General features: G+C 43.7%; 3 protein-coding genes across 3 annotated transcripts; 2 read left to right on the top strand and 1 right to left on the bottom strand.

Moving 5' to 3' along the window:
- Positions 1 to 519: 519 nt before the first annotated feature.
- Ube3a (ubiquitin protein ligase E3A) lies at positions 520 to 7,959 on the top strand. The gene is made up of 11 exons (XM_076800143.1): positions 520 to 1,163; positions 1,959 to 2,094; positions 2,168 to 2,348; positions 3,109 to 3,477; positions 3,568 to 4,070; positions 4,228 to 4,527; positions 4,610 to 4,810; positions 4,879 to 5,156; positions 5,235 to 5,451; positions 5,528 to 5,763; positions 5,991 to 7,959. Exons 1-11 carry the CDS (start codon positions 1,117 to 1,119, stop codon positions 6,109 to 6,111), a joined length of 2,589 nt encoding a protein of 862 aa, XP_076656258.1. The 5' UTR covers positions 520 to 1,116; the 3' UTR covers positions 6,112 to 7,959.
- A 623-nt stretch (positions 7,960 to 8,582) lies between these two features.
- Positions 8,583 to 9,785, top strand: LOC143360952 (uncharacterized). The gene is made up of 3 exons (XM_076800165.1): positions 8,583 to 8,836; positions 8,942 to 9,192; positions 9,576 to 9,785. Exons 1-3 carry the CDS (start codon positions 8,599 to 8,601, stop codon positions 9,783 to 9,785), a joined length of 699 nt encoding a protein of 232 aa, XP_076656280.1. The 5' UTR covers positions 8,583 to 8,598.
- Positions 9,786 to 10,014: 229 nt separating this feature from the next.
- Positions 10,015 to 20,157, bottom strand: Chp (leucine rich repeat containing G protein-coupled receptor chaoptin). The gene is made up of 16 exons (XM_076799934.1): positions 19,802 to 20,157; positions 18,511 to 18,799; positions 18,095 to 18,265; positions 16,943 to 17,418; positions 16,502 to 16,721; positions 16,102 to 16,412; positions 15,304 to 15,528; positions 15,005 to 15,226; positions 14,533 to 14,701; positions 13,323 to 13,855; positions 12,953 to 13,147; positions 12,524 to 12,808; positions 12,275 to 12,400; positions 12,007 to 12,120; positions 11,694 to 11,929; positions 10,015 to 11,524 (listed from the first exon to the last, which is right to left on the bottom strand). Exons 1-16 carry the CDS (start codon positions 19,802 to 19,804, stop codon positions 11,233 to 11,235), a joined length of 3,867 nt encoding a protein of 1,288 aa, XP_076656049.1. The 5' UTR covers positions 19,805 to 20,157; the 3' UTR covers positions 10,015 to 11,232.
- Positions 20,158 to 20,313: the final 156 nt, after the last annotated feature.

Raw genomic sequence — 20,313 nt, 5'->3', positions numbered from 1 at the left:
ATAATGCAGATTTTCTACAGCCTGACCTCGCCAATATACTAAATTACTAGCACGGTTCTGAGATTCGCCACTCACTAGGCAATTTTGCCGCCGGTAATGCTTTATGTAGCGAACCAGTGAACTCCTAACATTAAAATTTGGATTTTCGGCATTTTCTCGTCAAAATCTACAGGATTATATGAGAAAAAGTTAAAAATATCTGGGTTGCCGAGACGAAGTTAAGCCAAGTGCAGAAATCAATCGATAAGAATATTGAATTCGTTTATGCTCTACGGAGCTAACTAGACTGCGAATGTTCATGCAATTGTCAATTTTTATAGACAAATCTTAAGAAAGTGGAATAGCCTTTTCAGATCCGAAATACATAAAAAAAAAATGTTTACAACGCATATACTGTAGCGAACGGAATGAAAAGAGAATAATTTAGAAATTCGTATCTTTCCCGCACGTTGTGAACAGATCGACGTCGAGCAATCGATACGTCGAGAAAGATCGACGGCGTGCGATTAATCGAGAGTCTCGACACTCGCAGCTGGTTGTGTCCGTGTTGAACAGTAGACAGCAGCTAAGGGGCCACGAACCGATTCATTTTTCCTGTTTTCACGGTGTTCTGACATTGACTTGAAAAATTCGCGTATCAACGGGATCAACGAGCCACGCGAATCCCGGACACTTTGAACTCGTGCAGCCGTCACACAGTGTAGACCTAACCTCGACGAGGACGTTCGGTTCGAGTTACGGACAAATATACATCGGACACACAAGCCGAGCTGCGGTTCATTTTCCGTCTCGCTCCTCCTCTCTATCTCTCTCTCTCTTATCCCTGTCTTTCTTTCCGTCTCTCTCTTTCTCTCTCCCTCCGTTACTTTCCGTCTATTCACTCTGTCCCGTTCCACTATTCTATTTCGAAGTGTACACCGAGTAGTGCGTAATACGTAGTAACAACGTAGTTGAAGTATCGTGGGTAAAGTCTGATAAGAGAGCCCGCCTGAGGAAATTTAGTGGTAGGGTCTGTGGTGCCCTCGAGGAAACACCGATCCGCTGGGAGGAAGCGGTCGTGGCGAGATTTTCTGTTACGACCGACGACAGAAGCAAAATTTCGTGGATTCACGGTCTATGAGCTCCAAGGGCCAAGGGGACCCTGGGGAAGATCACGCTTCCAGGTGACATCTCGAACGTCGAAACGCTGTCTTGAAAAATCTTCTCTTATTATCTCGATACCGCCTCGCCTTACTGTGCTCCTCCTAGAACCGGAACATTCCTTCTCTTTTCTTTGTCGTTTTTTCGCGAAACGTAATATCGTTACGAATCCACGAGACCACGGCTATTTTTAACACGCTTTGTTTTGGTGCAACGACTCGTCCCGCTGCTCGACCTCGAGAACCCAATCTCTTTCTGAACTGTCATTTCCACCCGAACTGGCAACGTCGCGAATCACTGACCAACATGTCACCACCATGTGTTCCTAATTGAATGAATTGCGATTATTGGGATATGTATAACTTGGATACATGTATCTGCTTCGGTCCGGTCTGTTTACAATCACAAAGTGAGCCTGGCCGATCACCGATCTTGATGGATTAATGCAGAGAACTACTTTTTCTTCTTTAGTTTTTCTAGAGCACATTGAAACGTATGTTTTTATATCTTTCACAGAACATTGGAAAATTCTAAACTTTCCACAGAAAACATCCGACTAATATTAACGCTTATAGCTGTTCCTCATGCGCGCTGTTTGCCAAACTAGTTTGTCGTCATAGTCAAAATATGCTGCTATTAATAATTCTTGAAACTGCGAATGTCGGAATTCTGACTTTAGGTTATGAAGCATGATACAGGATTCCAAATGCGTTAACACATTGACTGCCGAGCATATTATATATATATATATTTAATTCTAACATAGGTCAACGACGAACAAATAATCACCATTTTGTGTTGCTGTTGTCTATCATTAGGGTAGATGCAGAGAGCCCTTGCAGCGACATGAAGCGTGCAGTTGCTAAGAAATTGATCGAACGATATTTTTATCAATTGACTGATGGATGCGGCAATCCTGATTGTGACAATCAAAATTGTGCATCGAGTGGCAAAGTATATATCTAAAATTGCTCTGTTCTCTTTCGAGATGTTTTTACTAACGATATCATTTGTTTTTGTTGGGTAGGTAACGAATCTTACTCCGAATCAAGCTGCAGCTCAGGCCATTCAGTTGTTTTCGCAAGAAGCAAGGCTATGCGATGGCACTCAACCGAGCAAAGTCGCTCGAACAATGTTAGAACCAGGTCCTGCATCATTGGCAAAGAGTTTACCAGTTAAAAGTGTTAATCCGACATGCTCAGACGAAGGTATTGCATCAGACACTAGGAGAAATCATGCTCCTTTAGTTACTCGCTCGTTAGAGTACTCTGTAGACGACGGTGAAAAGATTAAAATTAAAAAAGAATTAGATCGGTCTCTGTTATGTCAAGTTGTTCAAAGCACTTCTAACGCAGCACCAACGATTAACGCTGAAAGTTTTACAGAAGCCGATTTCAGTAGAACATTAAATTTAATTTCTGAAAACAAGTCAAGAGCAGCTCATTCGGTATATAACTTTGTGGAATTATTAGGTAGATATAAGATTCGTATTCCAAATTACGATGATTCTACTAAAAAGCAAAAGAAAACACGAAAAAATCTAAAGAGATCATCAAGAAAGCAGAAACCAAAGAAGAAGTATCCGTGCGAAACGCATGTGCTCTCTATGAAACAACTTAAAAATACTTCTCGTTGTGTTACTAAATTGTTGATACTCAACTTGTACCTGAGATTTTTGGAAAAAGAAAAATACTCGCATTACGCTACAGACATAGAATAATTTGCCTGGTCTTCTAGCAAATTATCGTGTAAAAAGTTGCATTGCAAGTATTCATTAAATTCTTGTGTGGCTGCTGTATACATGTTAATAAATGTTATGTACTCTTCTCACTTCTTGTTTATTCATTTAGTTGAAGTAGAATCATAATTTGTAACGAATGTAGGTTCCGCTAGTGATTGCTTACCGTTTGCCATTAAACCGTTCATCAAAACACTGGGTACAGAATAAGATTAATTTATTATCAACAGGGAAGCAGGATCCATATCTCACAGAAGCAAAGCTCCTAGACATAATAGAAAGATGTAAGACAGAGGGATCGTATGCGCTGTTAATTCGTACTTTGGGAGAAGTGTTTTCCTGTGCAAAGGCACTGAGCCTTAGTTTTCAAAAAACAGTGAAAAATGACTCTCCGCTGGCAGCGCTTCTTGACAGAGCTTCGGATAGTTTGCTCAGGCCACCGGGTGATATGGATAAGGAAGCGATTCGATCCATTCAAGGAGAGGACAAAGAGGAAGACAGCAGCGAACTATCGCCCACAGTTCCTAACAATGATGACACTAGTGTTGACCTACCGTCTGTTAGGAGAGCTTTCAATGCTCTCTGGTCCGTGCCAGGTGGTAATGTTTCTTTTTTTTTTATATATCATACAATCTCCGCATTGTGGCGCTCCCAAAGATGTCACTTCACTTTTTCGCCTTTTGTCGTAGGTGCCTTCGAGTCTGCCTTAGTCAATGCACTCGTCACATTGGCAGACAATATCGAATTAGACTTACGAGTGTTTCGCATTAAGCCATGGGAAAATATGGACAATCTGTTGCACGTGTTTCTCATTGTATTCGAAATCCCAATGCTGGGAAACTGTGAATATCTGGAGCTCGCTCTTCACATGCTCTGCAAAGCAATCAGCTGTTTGCCTATCGTCGCACAGGCTAAACTAGCTCGAGTGTGGGCCAAACATTGTAAAACACGACTACCAAGTATTTTACAAGCCCTGCAAGAATTAATAACTGTGAAGGTGATAGGCGGATCTTTCACGCGGGATTATTGTGTACAAGATGCAGACACTATCACTGCTCCTACGAAAGTTATGAAAATCCTGTATTACGCGAGTATGCTCGCTGGTGAACTCGATGAACCGGAGTTACATCTAGACGAAGATGCAGAAACTGCCGGCATCGATAAATCTACAAGATCATCACAAATTCCTCAGGTATTTATATGAAGAGCAGAATTAGTTGAGATGTGCGAGAACTCCTCCCGGTCTCGAATAAAATTCTTGACCCGACATTTCCGGATTCTCGCACGCCTCTAATAATCAGTATGTGTTTTATTACATTGACCTCACTCAGGATTTCCATTGTTTAAAGGATCCACTAGCGAAAGAGCTTGGGATTACAGCGCTAGATGCTCGGAAGCCATTTATACCGTTTACAGACTTTTACAATGAACCTCTCAGCGACGCCATAGAAATGGACAAAGACTTTGCATACTACAAAAGCGAGGAGCCAATGAAATTTAGTTTTATGAATTATGCTTTTATCCTGACGCCTGCTACTAAAACACTAGGCTTGTATTACGATAACCGCATCAGAATGTACAGTGAACGTCGAATGAGCTTTATACAAACCGTGGTCGGTCAACCTACCAATCCATATTTAAAACTAAAGGTTTGTATACAGCAAAACAGAGGGCAAGAATAGATTGCACTATATAGGATAAACTTATAAATAAAGTTTCTTAACAATATAGGTGAGAAGAGATCGTCTTATAGATGACGCATTAGTAGAATTGGAAATGATCGCGATGGAAAACCCGTCGGATCTTAAGAAACAGTTAGTCATTGAATTCGAGGGTGAACAAGGAGTCGACGAGGGTGGAGTTTCCAAAGAATTCTTTCAATTAATTGTAGAAGAAATTTTTAATCCCGATTACGGCATGTTCACGACTCAGGTAACTAGGAGTCAGTTCAAACTATCTGCCGTTGAGTCGAGGTTCGCCTATGTCATTTACTTTTGCAGGAAGATACACAAATGACATGGTTCAATCCAACATCGTTTGAAAGTGGTGCACACTTTACGCTGATTGGCGTTGTCCTTGGCCTAGCGATATACAACAACGTAATCCTCGACGTACGTTTCTCTATGGTTGTCTATCGAAAGTTACTTGGCAGGAAGGGCAGCTTTGCTGATTTAGAAGATTGGAGTCCCACGTTGTACAGGACATTGAAAGAACTAATGGAGTATACTGGAGACGACATGCCAGAGACATTCATGCAGACTTTCAGAGTGGCTTACAAGTAAACTTTAATAAACTTTACCTCGCGCACCTCTGTGTTAAGATAATTTATATCTAACGGTTCGCCGTGGGATTTCAGGGATGTGTTCGGCTCAATATCTTTCCACGATCTCAAAGAGAACGGCGACGAAATATTCGTCACGCAAGAGAACAAGAAGGAATTTGTAGATCTCTATGCGGACTTCTTACTTAACAAATCAGTAGAGAGTCAATTCAAGGCGTTCAGGCGTGGATTCCAAATGGTCACAGACGAGAGTCCGCTCGCGTTACTCTTTAGACCCGAAGAAATTGAACAAGTACGCGTTCGATGTTGCTTTAATCTCGTTTATACAAACCGGAAGCACATCATTGATCAACTTCGTGTTATTGCAGCTGGTTTGCGGTAGCAAAATCTTCGATTTCGCGGAATTGGAAGCGGCAACGGAGTACGAGGGTGGTTACACGGTGGACAGCGAAGCGATACGTAATTTCTGGCGCGTTGCTCATTCGTTGCCGCCGGAAAGTCAACGACGGCTGCTGCAGTTCACCACCGGAAGTGACAGGGTGCCGGTCGGTGGTTTGTCGAGGCTTAAAATGGTCATTGCCAGACACGGTCCAGATTCTGATAGGTATGATATGCAGCGGACTCACGTTTAACGCGATCAAACATCTTTTAAAGAGACTGTACATGTCTTCTGTGCAATTTTTGTACATTCAAGGTCGATTTATACTATCCGCACAGACACGGGACGGTCTCGTTAATGTTCTTTCTTTTGTTTAATTGCCGACATGCGTCTGTGCCGATACAATACTGTGTTTTCTGTTCTTTTTACAAATGATTCGATCCGCTTTTCAGACTACCAATAGCACACACATGCTTCAACGTCCTTCTGTTGCCAGACTACAGCACAATAGAGAAATTGCAGGACCGTTTGCTGAAGGCAATCAACTATTCGAAAGGTTTCGGCATGTTGTAGACGTGCACAAAGATCGGTATCTCCCCCAGTCTTTCAAAATTCTCGTCGAACTCTCACTCTCTCTCTTTCTTGGGAGCACGTGGGTTCGTGAGTCCCCCCCTCCTTAGCCCCGCCACATGGACGTATTTATTCGAAGCCCGTGCGAGCGCGTGAAAACGTCAAGACGCAAAGCCCCGGTTTTCCGGGGACGATCGATAAGAGAAAACGATTGATTCTATCAGCCGATCCCGTTGATACCGAGTGTGTACGCTCGCAGACGATCGTTGTCCTCCAAACGAAACGTGTTTTTATCCCCTGGCGCTCGCGGCAGCGGCGACTGGGATTGCTGTACAAAAAGGGAAACGAGGCACACGAGAGAAAAAGCAAAAAAAAAGAAACAAAAACAAAAAGAAATTCTTTCCTAACGCTGTCACACACAGACGATAAACACACCAACCACACCACGTACACCATGAAAATTTCCTCGCACCACTGTTGTATTAACGATTAAGGCGATAATCTCGAAACAGAGTAACGCAACCACCTCGACGAGTCAGGCTGCGGTGTCTTTTTGAGCGTAAACAAAACCCGTGCTTTCGCTGCTCTTCAAATTAACACGAACAATTACAGTGGAGAACGAGATGTCGATTTCCGGTCCGTTCCGTTCCGTTCCGTTTCCTTTCGTATCGGCTTCGGAGCTGTTGTGAGACTCTTCTGATCGATGTTATGTCCCCTCGGAGCAGGAAAAATGATCAATGAAAACGAAAAATAAAATAAAAAGAAAAGAAAGAAACGAACGAGAAAGGCAACAATAACGCAGTGCACACAGCTTAAGATTTAAATAGTGAGATGCGCGACTGTGATGAGTGAAAGTGTACCCGAAGACCGGGATCCGGTCGGAATTTGTAGAAATATATATTTGTAGATTTAGCGAATCCTAGCTGATACGATGCTACGAATCAAGCCGAGAAATACCCCCTTGTACGACGCTCGGCGTTGTAACGCATGTACAAAAGATTGATTTTGTAATGGCGACGAAGAATCATATCCCTCTACCCCCCGATCCCTTTTCCACCCTCTTGCTCCTCCTCATTCGTACGGATACTACTTCTGTTCTACATAATTGTTTTACGTTTATGCGTCAGATTTTGTTTCCTCGATTCCTCTTTGCATCGTGCGGGTGGCAGCTTGGGCGAACATGAGAACCATCGATTTGTATAAAACGTTCACGAGCAGCGATGTTTCCGCCTGTCTGATTGTTAGTCACGTGACAATAAAGTTCTATTGAATACAATAGATTAAGTGCGCATTTTATTCTCGGCGGTTCGGATTTCGAGACCACGATCGCCTCTTCTCTATTCTACGGTAAAATCGCGTGCGTTCGAACGAACTTTAACGTGGCAGGGATAACCGGTTCGATGAACTGATCAAGCGACTAGCATGATTTCGCTACCGGATATTCGATGCTAAATTCACACGAGATTTGCGTGCGTGCGTGTGTACTTCGTTGTCAGGTGACACAATGGTGGTAGACAGTCCGACATGTTCTCGTCTTGATTTGATATGATCACATTTCTTAATCTTCTTCTTTTTTTTCTCTATTTTGGTCGTGCAGACATGAAAATCAACTGACCGCTCTCGTCGTCGTTACGACAAGGAAAAAATTGTAATCGGTGTTTAAATCGTGTGTCGTTTGGAAACTAGCATAATTATGCGTACCGAGGGAGGTCCAAGTGCGATCCGTGTATCCTGTTCGTTGAACATGAAAGATATGCAAAGACAGAACAGTTTCGCTTTTGTACCAAAGTCTGATTATAGCGAGAGGTGGCATCTGGAAAATAAATGTCTTTTTCATAATCAGCAAGTAAACGAGCGACTGAATTAACTCGATCTTTCTCAACTCCTTCTTCCAACTTTCTTTTTACACGTGCATACTTTTCATGGACTCTTCTTGCGTTTCATTCTGTTTCCCGCGGGGGTCTCTAATGACCCCCCCCCAATTTCCGTACACTAATATCCGCTGTTCCGTTGCACGTGCAATCAAGTTTCTTTAACTTGTTTGAAACATTTGGACCCTTTATACAATGCATTCATAAGCATCCTAGTCTTGTACAGAATTTTAGAATGGCTCCGGTGCGATACTTCCTAGCAAATATGGTACTACTCGAGGGTAGACGTAAACCAGTGATACTTATTTTATTTTTATGCTAATTTATTTAACGTCGATGATTTGTACGTTTGTTTTATTGCCGACATATGTACCGATAGCAGGCCATTTTTTAACTCTGCCATTTTTTAATATTTTGTCCCGAGAAATATGGAGAATAAAGTGAAGAGTTGTGTTAATTGTACAGTAAAAAAAAACAGCGTTTTTCCACTTATTTATTATCCTTGAAAAAAAAGGTGAAGGTCAAGGTGACTACTCCTCCAGTGTTTTAGATGTTTGATGTATTCTGCACGTTTTAATAGTTAGCAGATGGCGAAAAATGCGAGATAGAGAGCAGCTACATGAAGAGCCGTTTCACCTGCGCAGCTTGTCCACATTACAAGGACAGATACAAGCAGAAAATAATCGAGAGCATCTCGCATTATAAATCGGGCGATTGGAAGCACGACGAAGAGACCGTCGAGCACTCTGTGCCAAGAAAATTGGTCCACGAGCCTAAGAGCCATGCTTTAAAATTGAAGAATATTTACAGCATTACCGATCTCGACAAACCGTATCACAGGCATCGGTTCACGCCCGGTAATTTGCATTTATAAACTCATTCGTTGCGTATTCATTGCGCTTGAAAAATAAGTATAATTAATATAGCCACAGTAACTGAGTCCCTCACCCCATTTTCCATAGAAAAGAACTGTTCCACGAGTTCGCTGCAAGACGACTGGAAGGACATCGACAGCTCCAAGAGTTCCGAAGAGATTGCTCAAGGAAATTATTTGCAGCGTGTTCGGGAATGTTTGGCTAATTACCAACAGTCCAACGGCATCCCGAGATCGGAGTATTCTTTCTCGGCGCTAATCAAGACAATGGGCCAAGCTACTGGTCAATCTCTCCTCGCGCTGTTATACGTGATATTGAACATTATACCTGTCGCAGAGGTACCATTTAATAACACTGTCCTATCTTCGGTAAAGTGTGCAAAATCCTAATAAAAAAAGTTCTATAGTTCTGAAAAGAAGAAGGGGGTGATTCTACATGAAAAAACAAATCGAAAGTGAAGAATAAAATTATTTCGTTGGAGGCTTTGTTTTCGAGAAAATCGAGTTTAAAGATCGGTCGGGTTCGCGTGCTATAGTATGTGCAGGAAGTAGAATAGGTTGATCGTAGTCAGACGTGTCACCCCCTTCTCGGTTGTACCACCGATTCTGGGACACCCTGTATAACTCCTGCAATTTTGATTACTTTTACTTGGAAAAGATGACTTGTTTACATGAGATAGTTCAATGGTTAAACAAATAGTCTGAAATATTATTGATTTTAGGTGTTCCTCTACGTGTTGCGATTCATTCTCGACAAAATGATCAGTATAAAGGAGAGCGAAGACTTCTGGCAGATGCTGGTCCGGAGCTTCGTATTTTTAACAGAACTGTCCAGCGTGTACATTTGTCTGTTGTTTATATTCGGTTTTATTATCGTACCAATCGTGAAGATGGTGATTGGCATAACTGCAGAGATCCTGCTCTGCAATTAACTCCAATTGCGCCGAAGCAAAATTCCGAGCGGTCATCCGGTCACGTTGGACCTCTGTAACCGTGAAGAACTGCTCGAAACGAGTTTTTTTTTTCTTCATTTTCTGGAACAGTATGAAAACTGTGATCTTGATTTGTAGAGTTGTTTTATTTTGTTTAAATCGTTTTACGGTGTTTTCGATTGTACGTTTTATGGTCGAGGGATTGTAAATAATAACGAAAGCATTTCCTGTGTGTTTGGTGCAATTTTATTAAAAAAACGCCGACATCGCGAAAATCCTTTTACTTTCATAGACGGGTATAAAATCCGTTCACTGTCGAATTTAGTAGGGGGGACACCACTCGAAGACATGCAGGTACAGGGTGTTGAGAAATCTTTGAAAAAAAGTTCACCGCAGCGTTGACCTTGAACACAATTCTCAAGGTCAAACTCTTTTTTTTAGCGCATCGTTTAGTACTCGTAGAGAGGAACAAAAGTCTCGGAGGTGTCACAGGCCGGAAACGAAACGTTCTCTTGGAAAACACCCTGTACCGTAAAGCTATCGAGTCTTTCTTACCCAGAATACTTGCTAACACGTTCGGATAATTAACGAAACCATTGAGACGCACACGTACAACTAAGATCTCGCGAACGAGGAAGAAAGGACGTGTATAAAAATCATGTTCACCCCTAGCACACGGAGAAGCGTAACTTAATCTCTTTCTGCAACTTAATCGGTTTTCCTGCGAAAGTCTGAAGCGGGTCCCTTTGGATTCGCGAGCCCTCAGTTGCCCGTCGCGATGACACGATGAAATTAAAAAGTGTGGTGGGGGGAGATGATCGTAAAGAAGAGTCGCTAGTCCCTACGAAGAGTGTAAAACCTCAATTCCTGTTGATTGCGACGATTTACACTTTGTACGAGTATCTGAACGTGAATGTGACAGTCTCATTGATTCGAAGCGTGCTGTTCAACGCGAAGTGACGAGGGGATGTGCAAGAACTTTGTTTCCTCGGTGTCGCAGTGGATTCAAATGCAAACCAACAAACATTTCGTTGGTAAAGAACATGACGTACAGTGAGTTCCCGATAAATGTCAACGACACGGGTCTTGTCAGCGTCATGGAGACATACCCGAGTTATGTTTACACTCCTAGGCCCCTCCCGGGGTATACCGCGCGGTAGTAGGGATAATTCCACGACGTTTATCATCCAGGCGACATATACAGAGAAATCACTGTACCATCTCGTTCCGACGCTTAAGCGGTGTCGAGCGGACAACTTTAAAAGAAGAAGAGAGAATTTTCTTGTTGCGAAAAGAACATCGTCGTCTTATGGCGAATGAAAACTGTATTAGATGATGATCGATAGAGATAGAGTGTCAAGTGGGTTTGCACTTCAAACCGTTCTGTGTCCCGAGGAAAGGAACGGTGATCGATTCGAAGGACATGAAATGTTAATGGAGACAAGGCTTAGTAGACGGCTGCTGCAAGAACGACGGATAGAAGAAGAGCGACCAGATGGGGTGGTTCGATGTAGCCCGCCGCACCCCATCCGCATTCCAGATCAGTTTTCAACGCCTCCAGCACCGAGGCGTTGTTCTTGTTCAAACAAAACGACTCCCGAAGATCGTCGTCCCACTCGTTGTTCCAGCAATCGAACACGTCGTCCTCCTCGTTCCGCTCGAAGTTCTTGAACTCGCTGAAGGTGCTGCAACGATCCTCCTGGTACTGTCTGTGCTTCCTTTGCCACGTCTCCATCCATCTTCGTTCGTTGGCAATGCAAGGAGACAAACATAACAACATCGTCGTAATTAATACCGGGTTGTGAGTATTGTCACTAAAGTAATATTTACAGAAATGTAATTTTTGCTAATTTTCATTGCTAATCGCTGTACCCACGAAACAAATAGTGGCGCAAGGGGTTAACTCACCCGATGTCGCAATCACAATTGAAGTAGCTTCCCCGGACCGTGAGTCTGAGCAGAAACCGTTTCCCTGGAACTCCTGGCTTGTATCCGTTCGATGGATTGTGAAGTGTTCTGACGTCACTATGGTGAACATGAATCGTCACGTTTCGGACCCATTCCGCGTTGTCGAACATCTTCTTCGGCACGGTGCTCACGCTGGTGTTGAACATTCCGAAATGGAGATGGGGACTTCTTATTCCCTGAAGAATCAATCATTTTGTGAAATCCGTGAAAACTAAAGAAATATTTAATTATTCGTTTTGGTCGAAGTGCCTACATGAAGAATATCCGTATTTATGGTCTTCAGGGCCTGGCCAGTCAACGTTATGTTGAACAGCTTGTGAGGAAACCTTCCCTTCATCTCTTTTTCCAAGTCGGTGTCATTCTGAACCTGCAATCAGCGAATTTCATTTGTGAGGAACAATCCCCTGGCGACATCTGTAGATTTTAACGTGTACTAAATATTTTTGATAAAAACTACGGCGACCCAAAGATTTATCAAGATCCGAAGGGGGATGGAATAAGAAAAATGATTTCAAACTTACGTCGATGACTAAATGCCGCAGTCCGTGATTGTACTCGAGGATGTTCGGGAAGTTGAAGTTCTTCACGCCGTTGTAGGCAGTTATGTATAGCTTGCGAAGTTTGGTCGCTTTGCAGATAGCTCCTGACTGTGAACGAAGAAGTTGTTTCTCTTCGAATTAGGAAACTCTTGGAGGTTTGAAATGTCGTAATTTAATAAGCTATTTGTTAGAAAATTGTTGGAAGATTGCGGTCCAGAAACAAGACCTTACTTCGAAAGTGGACAACGCCAATCGTCGTATGTCCAGTTCCTCAAGGCTGTCCGCGATCCCGAGGAAGCTGGTGTTGGTGACAGCGGTGATGGGATTATCTGCCAGACTGAAGGTTTTCAGTTCCGGTAGAGTGTGCGTGATCAATGGCACCACCGTTAGATCGTTCGCGCTCAGATCCAAGTAGTGCAGGGACGTCAAATTCGACGCCATTTCCGGCGGTATCGATGCCAGCTCGTTGTGCGCTAAGTACAACGTTTGCAGCCGTCGCAGCGGTAAATCTGGCACCTGCGCACATTTTCAGGACAATGTCAAAATCACTGGAATTATAAATGGGGTGCAAAAATTGTCACGTGAACCGCTCTAGCAGACGCAGCACGAAACTATCATCGAATCAAGCTAACTTGAATAGAAAGATGTACATTCACGTACACTCAGAAGCGAAATGTTGCTCAAATCGAGATAAAGAAGAGAGTCCTCCAAACCGTGGAAAGTCCTCCCCCGTGACTCCAAAAGCAGCTGTTTATTGTGACTCAAGTCGAGATGAGTTAGATAGGGCATATCAGAAAACACGCTATCGTCCAGTCTGACCAATCGATTGTAGGACAGGTCCAACCACGTTAGACTCTGAAATGAAAACAAAATTTCTTTGAAATCTTCCGATTTTATAGTGTGGGACATTTACACGCTCCTGTCCTGTTTACGCTCGGCGTGGATCAAAGAAATAGTATCTCCTATCCGATACATGTCCCTGGCTAGACCCGTCTTTTGGACATATATCGGATAGGAGTAAAGGACTCACTCGCAATCTGAATATGGCGTCCGTAGTGTGAATCCCCGACAAAGTGTTCCAGGACATGTCCAGTATGGACAGGCTGGCAGCGGAAGAGATCGACATGGACTTGACAGGCAGTCTCATGAACTGATTATGCGATAGATCGAGACTCTCTATGTTAGCGTCAGCGAATATGTTGTCCGGAAGCGCCTTCAGTCTATTGTGGGAGAGATCGACGATCCTCAGCTTCTTCAAGGGCTTCAGCGCTTCCGAAGGGATCTCCAAGATGTTGTTCCACGCCAGGCACAAAACCTGTATGTTCTTCGTGTTTCTGAAAGTGTCGAAATCGATTTCGATCAGCTCGTTGTGGCTCAGGTCGAGCCACTGCAGGTGCGGCATGTTCCCGAAGATGCCCTGCGTGACGTTCATCAGCTGGTTGTGAGACAGGTAGAGGTGCGTTAATGAATACTCCACGGGCTTGAAGTAGTACTTCATTATGTCCGAGATGTTGTTGTAGCTGAAGTCGATAACCTTGATGTTTGACTGTATCGAGCCGCCGACTGTAATCAGGTAATTTCATCTTTTGTACAGTCTCGTTTCGATATAAAAGAAAATAAAGAAAGCCCCTCTTCTTCTTTTGGTTTTTCCTGCCACGTTTAATTCACTAGTTACTGTATTTTATCCCTGACTGAATTTTGCACCGAACCAAAATGCTAATCTGTATAATTAACACTTTACCGACCGGTAGCCTATTTATCGGCTTTGTGCCCCGACGTTTACCGACCGGTAGCCTAGTTATCGACTTTTTGTCTCCGACGTTTACCGACCGGTAGCCTGTTAATCGATTGCCAAAACAGAACCGGGGTTGTGTGATCATAAGAATCGTGCATCAATCTCCATAAAGGAGGCGCAGAGTCGTGACGTCAGACTGATCTAACAACGTTATACAAGCAGGCCGCCATATTGAAATGACTCCTAAATCTCGAGACACGCTGCTAAGACGTGAACATTGGGGATGGATTATGCGTGAATGGTCTCCGCGAAGGAGGATTTAGGAAGAGTTTGCAATCGCGTGACAGATTGCGTCAGTGAAGCACGGAAGAGGATCGGCGGACGCGTCCATTCCGATTTGTAACAGGCAAGGGGTTTCATCGACTTTTCGTTCAGCAGGCTTAAGATAAATCTGTTTACGGACGTTAAGCGGGCTTTTGCCCAAAGTATTTAACGAGAGACTTACTGGTGGTCGGCGGCGTGAACGTCGTGCTATTGATCCACAGTTTCGGGATCTCGTTGTGGCTCGCGTTCACTTTGAACGTCGACAGGGTCCCAACCTGATCGAACGAGGCGAAATCGAACTCGGTCAGGTCGTTGTACGCGAGATCCAGGAACTTCAGATCCGGCAGATTCTTGAACACAATTAGTACAAACGGTGAAACAGCTTCGTCTCTCCCACCGTTGCCGAGCCCGTTAGGCTAACGCGTTTGCTGCCAACGTAATTAGACTGCGGACTTTATACGTTTGTGCGCCGAATTTTTATGCGAAATAAAAATTGTCTGTCATACTTCAAAGGCCTGTAATTTTTAAACAAATTCCAAACCGGCAAAATGATGACTTAAACTCCCCCTAATTTCACATGGACCACAGCATATTTCGTTTAGAACAAAATCGCCATTGGCGATGTCAAAATTTAACGGGGACTCGAATATTACCTGGAAAGCTTCGTCGGTGATGTCCTTGATCTTGTTTCCTCGTAAATTAATATACTTCAGCAGCTTCATGTTCATGAACCCCCGCCTCTCGATTCTCTCTATCGCGTTGTCCTCTAAATTGATCGTCGTCAATCGCGGCAGGTCGACGAACGTGTGAGTTTGGATCGTCTTGATCATGTTGTACGCGAAGTTCACGTCTTCGAGACTCGAGTGTATGTCACCCTGAACACACAAGCAGCGTTTATTTATGGTAGCTAAATAAATGATGGAGCGAATGAATGACCGGCCGGAACACCCACCTGGAACGTTCCTTTTCTGATGTTGTCGATTTCGTTGTCCTGCAACTCGATTCGCTTGATCCTCTTCATGAAGTGGAACGACGTGTCCGGCATGGATTTAATTTTGTTGTTGCTGAAGTCCAGGTGTTGCAAACTCGTCAAGAACTTGAAGGGTGCGTTTGGTAGCTCGGAGAACGACGACGACAGGCCGTGCGACATCCTCAGCGTCAGAAGCGAATGACCGATCTGGGACGAATAATGCGAAATCTAAAATTAGCATTGCCATTTGAAAAATTGATGAAACACCCTTAGCTGTGTACAATGGCCCACCTAAAATAAATGATACCATATCAGAAAGAAATCAGAAAACAGGTCAGGTATCCATTACACAGGAGATTTCTAGAAGCCCGTTTTATTCGAGATATACGCGGCTCCCAAGGCCTCCACGTATGTGACTCGAATCTAGTTTAATTAAATATTAGGCCAAATTACTAATTCTTATTGATCGCGGGTATCGTGGTCTTGTAGGGTTGCCCGCTCGAAACGATACAAATTTTGTGGCATTGATTCGGGATCATCCCCTAAAGAACGCTAATCCCGCAAACAATTGGGACAGCCTCGTTTGTCCATGGATTCATACCATTCTGCGCAAACCACAAATATAGAATAAAATTATTTCGCGGCAGTAAATTTTGAAAAATTTTATATTCAAAATTTGTTGAGGCTACGTACTAAACAGCACTCGATTTATGTGTTTCTCTATTTAAATGACCTTGGAAATCCAATCCCTCAATCAGATATAATTCAATGTTTATTTACCTCTGAAAACGCTTCGTTCTCGAACGAGGAAATGGCATTTTCCGAGAAGTCTATGTACTTGATCCCCCGGACGTGCATGAAGGCGTGGCTCTTGATGGTGTTCAGGTTGCTCTTCATGATACGCAGCTCCTTGATGTCCATTCCGTACTCCATGAAATCCTCTGGGGACAACGTCGACTGTGGCATCCGCGAGAGCGACAGGAACCGCATGTTTCGCATCTGCCGCAGATCCTGAAGAGACACCACGCTGTTCTCCTTGCCGCTTAGGTCCAAATTGTATAGGGAATATTGGAAACCATTGAAGACTTCGGCTATTAACAGTGAAGAGATAGTTAGCCCCCATACCTGTCCCCCTCATTTCTACAATCTCGTTTGTCCCTTGTTGCCAAATTAATTTTACCTGGCTGAATGGTCTGGATCTTGTTCTCGCGGAAGATCAGAGTCCGAAGAAAATCGTATTCCTGAAATATGGGACTTGGGAGGGTGGTGATGTTGTTTCCGGAGAGATCCAGCAACTCGAGGGACGACTCCAGGCCAACGAAGTTCACTGAACTCACGTCCATGAGGTCACAGTCGCTGAAGTAAAGTTCACGTATCTTGGAGTCTCGGAATGCTCCCTCCTGGAAGGCAAAGTCTCATGCTCGACAATTGCTGTGCACAATTTGCATTGTTTTCAGGTGACCACCACCGTTTTGTAATTTTATGTAAGAAAAAGAAAATATGAAAATAAAGGTAAACTGTTGCTTACTGTTCCCTAAGAAAATCTTTCAGGGACTTGTGGAACAGGTCATGGACTTCCATGTGGAGCTGCTATTTTAATGAAATGACCTGGAGAGCCTACCTCTATCATGCTCAAAGGATTGCCGTCGAGGTAGGTCCTGTTGACTTTGTAGAAGTGTTGAAAGTCCCCGGGCATCAGCAACTCGAGCTGGTTGTAGTCGAGCCGCAGCGTATCGAGGGACATCTGCAGCCCCCTGATTTCCGGCTCCTGTTGCGTGTTCAGCATCCTCGATATCCTGTTGAAGCTCAGGTCCAGGACCTTCATCTGTTTCAGCGCCGACAACTGGGCGTACGGGATGTGGGTCAGTTGATTGCCGTTCAGGTAAAGGTGAACCAGGTGGGCCATCCCGTCCCTGAACACCGAGGGATCGATCTCTTTCAGATTGTTATCCCGTAGATCCAGCATGTCCAGGTACGTGAGTCCGGCGAACGCGTCCGCCGGAAGTCGATCGATCGCATTACGTCCCAGACGCAATTTCTGCAGAGAATTCTCCAACCCGCGCCAATTATCCGCGGCTATTTTCGATATCTTATTGCCTGTTGGGAAATCGACCGCATGAAACAAAAATATCTCCATTAGGCTCCCCTAACCAGTGTCGCCAGATTAACACTTGTCCCCCACTCTATCCGTCCCCCTCTACACTACTCCCCCGGCGGCGAGCATCCCCACGCGTTCACGTGACGCGTTTCGTCTCTGTCGCGCGTTTGTCACAATGTCACGTGACCAATCCGGTAACGACAGAGAGAGGGTAACTGTATTCCCCTCAGTTTCCCCGGTCCGGCGACACTGCCCCAACGCCTGCGGCACCTAATACCGGACAGTAGCTATATATCTGTAGTTTTTCATTATTTTTACTTGGAAAAAATTAATTTCGCGCTCCAAATACTCATGAATAAGTGTGCAAAATCCTAATGGAAAAGCTTCAATGGGTCTCCCGAAAAAAATTCTTAAAAATTGGTAAAAAGGGGGCCCCGGAAACCAGAGTATCCCCTTGAGCAGTACCTGAAAGAATGCATAACTGCTGTAATTTTTATTATTTTTACTTGGACAAAAATTAATTTCGCGCTCCAAATACTCATGAATAATCGTGCAAAATCCGAATGGAAAAAGTTCAATGGTTCTCCTGAAAAAAATTGGCAAAAACCACCGCGCAAACCAGAATGTACCCTGATCTTTTGTAAGTGTGCTAGAACGGTCTCGAGGAGGAAGTACCTGTCAGATCCAGGAGTTGTAATTTTTGCAAATGCCTGAACGACCTGCTGGGTACCCTCTCGAGGCGATTGTAGGGTAATTCGAGCTCCCATAACGATCTCTCAAGCCCTAGGAAAGCTTCGTCCGGGATGTCGGCCAGGGGATTATGCTTGATCCGTAGGTTGTATAGGCCTGAGAGATAGAAGAGTGGCAAGTAGGATGAAAACGGAACTGGCGTGTATCGTTTACCAATAACCTAACCGGTGACGCAATTGCTCGCGACGGGCGGTCGATGACCTTTAACCCTTGCGTCCCTATTATCGTCGCATCGGAACACAGAGTAAACTCCGGAGGATAGGGACGCGCGAATGGTGGGTTGATTCGTCCCAGGAAAATAAATTGGACGCAATTGTGAGGACATTGGTTGGTCCGCGTACCTGTGTTCATGAGGAATTGCGGCTGCAGGAACATCAGGCCATTGTTCTCCAACTGAAGCATGAACACCTTCGAGGAGTTAATCGGCTGGGGTATCCGAGGCATGGGCACATCGTAACAGGTGACTATGCCGAGATCGGGAATCGCTTTCGAACAGGTGCAAAGGGGATTGAAGAAGCATGGCGGATACTGCACGGGCAGCTCGTGCATCCGGACCACGGACGCCCACATCATCAACAACAAGGTGACGAAGACGAGAACGTAACCCACTTTCACCATTGTTAATAAATTCTGTGGATCAGTCGATGACCAGACTATCTTCAGTTTTCATTTAGATATCTAACAATCTCACTACGCAATTTTCTCCCCGGCTTAGCAATTCAATTTTTGTTATAGTTTCGAATGGTTCAACAACGCAGGCAGAATCACCACCCCTCTGATGTTACTTTTACTTCTTAACAATATGGTAAAATATATTGGATAAAATGACGCAACTCCACTATGAAAATGAGCTCGTATTTCTGTGTTTCGCGTTATAGTGAAGCTCCGAGTCGTATGCCGACAGTAAGCCAATTATCCACCGCCATTTTATAATTTTCCCGGTACACGTGTCGGCGCATGGGACCACAGTTCGTTCATCTTCTATTGTGTTCTCTTAAATGCGTATTTACAAGCAGAAAACACATATTGACTATTTTCTTTCATTCTTCAAGAATTATTTCCAATACGTTATACGTACACATACTCCTTATGTTAGTCCAAATTTAGTATTGTTTTCAGTGTTTCAGACAACTACGTGAACAATCGTAGTTTAACATAAAACTATTTTCCCCTGCGATTTATGAATTTTCACAATAATATAATTGTAAAAAGATTGAAATAGTTTTCACGACGCAACTGCATTGGAACCATTGCTATACCCGCGACAGGGTAACTCTTCGGTGTCTGTGACACTTTTTGAAAATCACGAATGGTATTTGATTGTGATAAAATTTGATTCGGTTCGATTAATTCTTCGACACGATACTACGTACGTAAAATTGTTCTAAGCGTCTAACACAGTAGGTTGTGCAAAGATAATTGAAGGTAGAACAATATCGAGGAATTCGGCACCATATTGATTTGTCAACATTTTCCTGGCACACATCGCAGCTCTAACGTTGATCAACATTCGAACGTTTAGCGTTCTAAAACTTGCAAACATCACACATTCGATTATTTTCTCGAAAAGTCCGTGGCTTCTTCACTATCCTTTGCACATCCACAATGTCAACGATCGAGGATCTAGTTTACCATTTTTCTTTTTCTTTTTTTTTTGCGGAGCGAGAGAGGCACGTATCAATTGGAGCTAGCGATCGTGGGATCGTCGCGGTTCGATCGCGATGATCGCACTGAGGGATCTTCGAACCAAGCGGTCGCTGGTACCCCGTATAATAGGGCTTCCGGAGTGCCGGGCAGTTTCGGTGCTTCTCTTTACCCAATTATAAGAACGATATTCCATTAGGCAACGAATGAAAATAGACGCGAAAATCATTAGCGAATGCTTATTTTGCCAATTTCGTTTTCTCGAAACCACCGGAGACGACGATGCCCGCAAAGAAGCTTTTTACAGGTTTTCTTCTCCTCCTATTCAACAATGGTAAAGTAGAATTTTTAATCAACTACATACTTACCTCGATTGCAAAGCAAATCATCGATGCGATTACACTTATTGTACAAACAAAATTCACTTTTGATTTTTCTTTTTACGAAACTTTTTATTAATGCATTCGGGACGTTTTCTCGAATAATATAATCTTCGGTCA

Source organism: Halictus rubicundus, chromosome 14 (assembly GCF_050948215.1).
Source record: "Halictus rubicundus isolate RS-2024b chromosome 14, iyHalRubi1_principal, whole genome shotgun sequence".
Taxonomy (NCBI): Eukaryota; Metazoa; Arthropoda; class Insecta; order Hymenoptera; family Halictidae; genus Halictus; species Halictus rubicundus.
The sequence above is the reverse complement of the archived record's forward strand: the minus strand, read 5'-3'. Positions and strand labels throughout refer to the sequence as shown.